At 35.3% G+C, this 5790-nt stretch overlaps 1 protein-coding gene across 1 annotated transcript; it reads left to right on the forward strand.

The window, feature by feature from the left end:
• The first annotated feature begins 1276 nt into the window (after window positions 1-1276).
• Window positions 1277-3400, forward strand: ZNF429 (zinc finger protein 429). Its single transcript, XM_011956423.1, has 2 exons — window positions 1277-2656; window positions 2741-3400. Exons 1-2 carry the CDS (start codon window positions 1408-1410, stop codon window positions 3223-3225), a joined length of 1734 nt encoding a protein of 577 aa, XP_011811813.1. The 5' UTR covers window positions 1277-1407; the 3' UTR covers window positions 3226-3400.
• Window positions 3401-5790: the final 2390 nt, after the last annotated feature.

Consider the following 5790-nt stretch of genomic DNA (forward strand, 5'->3'; position numbering starts at 1 on the left):
GCCTCATTTTTATTTTTTTATAATATTTCAGTTATTTTTTATCTCCACAATTTTTGTTTTTGTGATAATTTTAATCTTTTTGTTATCCTCATTTTTCTGATGTTCAGTAGATTATATTCATATTTTACTCATTTAGTGTTACTCAATTTATCTTAAATTTTAAATATTAATCTCTACATCTCATTTTTTGATGGTTTTGCTTTCTAAAAATTTTATAAGTTTTTGGATGGGGCCATGGTGCCTTAATATTTTGTATACATTGTAAGCTTTGATTGAGATTTGGACATTTAAAAAAAGCTATCTCTCGCAATCTTGATAATGCAACTTTGTCCTGGCATAGTCTGAAATCAGTTGTCTTGGTTAGAGATTCTTGCAGTCTCTCAAATATGTTGTTAGGATGTGTCTTGTCTGAAACTTTGTTTTTATTTTTTAAAGAAGTGTATTCATGTTTCATCCTAATAGTCAGTAATCACTTGCTACACCTGTTCCCTGTCTGTGGTACTGCAGTTGCTCTACTCTGTAACATTTTTTACCTTTGGTCTCAGCAGACTCAAACTGTCATTGCAGAGTATACCACCATTTCTTTTCTTTCTTTCTTTCTTTTTGAGACAGAGTCTTGCTCTGTTGCCCAGGCTGGAGTGCAGTGGTGCGGTCTCAACTCACTGCAACCTCTGCTTTCTGGATTCAGGTGATTCTCCTGCCTCAGCCTCCCGAGTAGCTGGGATTATAGGTGTCCAGCTAATTTTTTGTATTTTTAGTAGAGACAGGGTTTCACCATGTTGGCCAGGCTGGTTTCGAACTCCTGACCTTATGATCTGCCTGCCTTGGCCTTCCAAAGTGCTGGGATTACAGGCGTGAGCCACCACACCTGACCAAAGTATACCACCATTTCTTTCAGCATTTTATGTCGTGGGAAACTAAATTCAGCATCTGATAATATCCTAGAAGCCAGAAATAAAGATGTATGTGCCAATATATTTCTTGTCATTTAAAAGCAAAACCAGGAGTTGGCAATTTACTTCCAAAGGCACTGTGTTTTATTGGGGAACAGGAAGAGCTGTGTTGGGTATATGTAACAGAAATTTGTTTCATTCTATGCGACTCTTTGCATTGTACTCACCTGGGGCATTGCACACATATAACTTATTGATAAATTATCCACAAATATATTTTGGTTAGTGTGTCTTTGTTACATTTACATGTTTATGAAGAAACTAGAGTCTGGTATTTTGCTATGCCATGTTGCTTATGTAGTTTGTATAATTTTAGAGGTTATGTTTGTGAAGTATATATATCTGAGTCTAGTAAGTGAAGTAATTTGTTGTTTTAATTTTTTTTTTAGTTATATGTTCTCATTTTGCTGAAGACTTTTGGCCAGAGCAAGACGTAAAAGATTCTTTCAAAAAAATGACACTGAGGAGATATGATAAATGTGGACCTGAGAACTTACAATTAAGAAAAGACTATAAAACTGTAGGTGATTATAAACTATACAAAGGAGGTTATAATGGACTTAACCAATGTTTGACACCTACCCAGAGCAAAATGTATCACTGTGATATATATGTAAAAGTATTTTATGCATTTTCAAATTCAGATAGATATAAGACAAGACTTACTGGAAAGAAACCTTTCCAATGTAAAAAATGTGACAAATCATTTTGCATGCTTTCACAACTAACTCAACATAAGATAATTCACATTAGAGAGAATACCTACAGATGTAAAGAATTTGGCAATGCCTTTAATCAGTCCTCAACCCTTACTAACCATAAGAGAATTTATGTTGGTGAGAAACACTACAAATGTGAAGAATGTGGCAAAGCATTTAACCACTACTCAACCCTTACCAACCATAAGAGAGTTCATACTGGAGAGAAACCATACAAATGTAAAGAATGTGGCAAAGCCTTTAGCAGGTACTCAACACTTACTACCCATAAGAGAATTCATTCCGGAGAGAAGCCCTACAAATGTGATGAATGTGGCAAAACCTTTAGCATATCCTCAACCTTTACTAAACATAAGATAATTCATACTGAAGAGAAACCCTACAAATGTAAAGAATGTGGCAAAGCCTTTAACCGGTCCTCAAGCCTTACTAGCCATAAGAGAATACATACTGGTGAGAAACCCTACAAATGTGAAGAATGTGGCAAAGCCTTTAACTGGTCTTCAACTCTTACTAAACATAAGGTAATTCATACTGGAGAGAAGCCCTACAAATGTGAAGAATGTGGCAAAGCTTTTAACCAGTCCTCAAGACTTACTCGACATAAAAAAATTCATACTGGAGAGAAACCCTACAAATTTGAAGAATGTAGCAGAGTTTTTACCTGTTCCTCAACACTTACTCAAGATAAGAAAATTCATACTGGAAAGAAACCCTACAACTGTGAAGAATGTGGCAAAGTTTTTACCTATTCCTCTACACTTGCTAGACATAAGAGAATTCATACTGAAGAGAAACCCTATAAGTGTAATGAATGTGGCAAAGCTTTTAACCGGTCCTCACACCTTACTAGCCATAGGAGAATTCATACTGGAGAGAAACCCTACAAATGTGAAGAATGTGGCAAAGCCTTTAGGCAGTCCTCAAACCTTAACAGTCATAAAAAAATTCATACTGGAGAGAAACCCTACAAATGTGAAGAATGTGGCAAAGCTTTTAGCCAGTCCTCACCCCTTACTACACATAAGATAATTCATACTGGAGAGAAACCCTACAAATGTGAAGAATGTGGCAAAGCTTTTATCCTGTCCTCAAGACTTAAGCAACATAAGAAAATTCATACTGGAGAGAAACCTTACAAATGTGAAGAATGTGGCAAAGCTTTTAACCGGTCCTCAAAACTTACTCGACATAAGAAAATTCATACTGGAGAGAAACCCTACAAATGTCAACAATGTGACAAAGCTTTTACCTACTCCTCAAACCTTAATAGTCATAAGAAAATTCATACTGCAGAGAAACCCTACAAATGTGAAGAATGTGGCGAATCTTTTAATCGATCCTCAAGACTTACTCAACATAAGAAAATTCATACTAGAGAGAAACCTTACAAATGTGAAGAATGTGCCAAAGCTTTTACCCGGTCTTCAAGACTTACCCAACATAAGAAAATTCATAGGCCAGGCGCGGTGGCTCACGCCTGTAATCCCAGCACTTTGGGAGGCCGAGGCGGGCGGATCACGAGATCAGGAGATCGGGACCATCCTGGCTAACACGGTGAAACCCCATCTCTACTAAAGATACAAAAAAAAAATTAGCCAAGCTTTGTGGCATGCACCTGTTGTCCCGGCTACTCGCCAGGCTGAAGCAGGAGAATGGCCTGAACCCAGGAGACGGAGCTTGCAGTGAGCCAAGATCATGCCACTGAACTCCAGCCTGGGCGACAGAGTCAGAATGTCTCAAAAAAAAAAAAAAAAAAGAAAAGAAAATTCATAGGCCAGGCGTGGTGGCTCATACCTGTAATACAAGCACTTTGGGAGGCCGAGGCGGGTGGATCACGAGGTCAGGAGTTCAAGACCAGCCTGGTCAACATGGTGAAACCACATCTCTACTAAAAATATAAAAATTAGCTGGATGTGGTGGCGCACACCTGTAGTCTCAGCTACTCAGGAGGCTGTGGCAGGAGAATTGCTTGAACTGGGGAGCCAGAGGTTGCAGTGAGCTGAGATCACGCCACTGCACTCCAGCCTGGGTGACAAAGCAAGACTCTGTCTAAAAAAATTAAAAATAAATAAATAAAGGAAAATTCATAGTAGAAGAGAAACCTTACAAATGTGAAGAATGTGGCAAAACTCTTAACCAATGCTCACACCTTATTGCATAGAAAAGCATTTATACCTGAAAAAAGGTGTACAAATTTTAAAAATGTGGAAAAGTCCATTAATATCTGCTCACATCTTAACAGAGAGTTGATACTTAGAGCATTGTAAGTGCAATTACTGTCAAACAATCTTGTAGAAAATATAAGCCTTTAAAGTGAAGGAGACTATTCTGAGGAAAAACACTACAAATGTAAAGCGGGTTATAGTGCATTTACTTGTATCACAGATCTTATTGTACACATTTTATACTAGAGGAAAACCCTGAAGCAGTTGCACCAACTTTTTTCAATGTCAAAAATTTATGTTGAAAAAAAATCCAGCAAATGTAATAAATTTGGAAAAACTTTTTTCCCCAAAAACTATACCTTAGAAAACACTGAAGAGTTTATATTAAGATATATTTTTGCATATGCCATATGTATAAAAAATATGTAATTCAAAATTGAGTCTATATAAATATCAGAATTTACAATAGAAATAACTAAGACACAAACATTTCAGACATTAAATTGCTGAGTATAGAAAATAATCCAAAACTAAAGTTGTTAAATTATTTGTATATAACTGTTAGTAGAAGATATTTTGCTGTTAAATTGTACTTTTTATTTTATTTTATTTTATTTTATTTTTGAGACAGAGTCTCACTTTGTTGCCCAGGTTGGAGTGTGGTGGCACGATTTTAGCTTGCTGCCAACTTCGACTTTCGGGTTCAAGCAGTTCTCCTGCCACAGGCCCCTGAGTAGCTGGGAATACAGGCATACACCAGCATGTCTGGTTAATTCTTTTATTTTTTATTGTTGTATTTTTAGTAGAGATGGGATTTCACCATTTTGTCTAGAGTGGTCTCAAGCTCCTCACCTCAAGTGATCTGCCCACCTCAGCCTCCCAAAGCATGAGCCACTGCACCCAACCCAAAGTATACTTTAAAAAGTATATATATATAAAATTTTTGAAAGGCAAATTACGATGTAATTGAAGTATCAGATTCGTGCTGTTTCATTGTTCCTATTCATATATGAAAGCATGTGATCAATTATTGCTGCATCACATATAAAAGACTCATCATTAGATGGAAATTATAGCCTCTTCTATAAAAAAAAAGGACGTTAAAATATAAAATGCTTGATGAAAATGTAAGTGAAGAGGCTCTTTGTGGTTAACTTAGTGATGTATGAGGTCGATGTTCAGAGTAATATGCTTCTGTATTATAATGATAGAAAATATTTTTTTGTGAAAAGTGAATACTAAAATTGTAAATTGTTTTAGTGGTTGAGCTTTTATGTCATGAAATGCAGTATATTTTAAATTTTTAAAATTATGTGTAAATTTGATTTTAATTATTTTTTGCCATGTTAAGACTATTGTATTGTGCATTTAATGAAGCATTATTATGCCACCAACTTTAACCTATCCCACGTTACTCAAGGGTGTAGGTAAGTGATGGTAGCAATATACTATCTGGTAACATAGTGGAATAGCATCTCTAGTAATCTCTTTTGCCAGTAGCTTTAACCGGCAGATAAGTTAATAGTGTTCGCATAGGTTAAATATTTATCTTTTTTGTTATTTAAATTTTTTTCTTTTTTTTTGTGAGTACATAATATGTGTATATATTTCTGCAAATCTGGCATATATTGATACAGGCATACAATATGTAATAATTACATAAGGGTAAATTATGTAGCCATCACTTGTAACATTTAGCTTTTATATTACAGACAACTCAGTTACACACTTTTAGTTATTTTAAAGTGTACAATTAAATTGCTAATGACTGGATGGTTATTTTTGTGGTCATAAAACATTGTATAAAGTATAAATAAAATAAACTCATTTCTGAGTCTTAAATATTTTCAATTATTTGTAATATATTTTTCTTTGAACACGTGGCCTCTCTGCCTGCAAACACACGCAGACTTTTAGTTTTGATTTACATAGAGTTAAATATACACATAT

The sequence above is a fragment of the Colobus angolensis genome, unplaced genomic scaffold (genome assembly GCF_000951035.1).
Source record: "Colobus angolensis palliatus isolate OR3802 unplaced genomic scaffold, Cang.pa_1.0 Scaffold417, whole genome shotgun sequence".
Classification (NCBI taxonomy): Eukaryota; Metazoa; Chordata; class Mammalia; order Primates; family Cercopithecidae; genus Colobus; species Colobus angolensis.

What these genes read in the sequence shown, in the direction of transcription:
- ZNF429 (XM_011956423.1), top strand. Translation starts at nt 1,408, where the DNA reads ATGACACTGAGGAGATATGATAAATGTGGACCTGAGAACTTACAATTA. An exon ending in ACCCTACAAATGTGAAGAAT is followed by an intron (nt 2,657 to 2,740) that starts GTGGCAAAGCTT and finishes AATGTGAAGAAT; the next exon opens with GTGGCAAAGCTTTTATCCTG.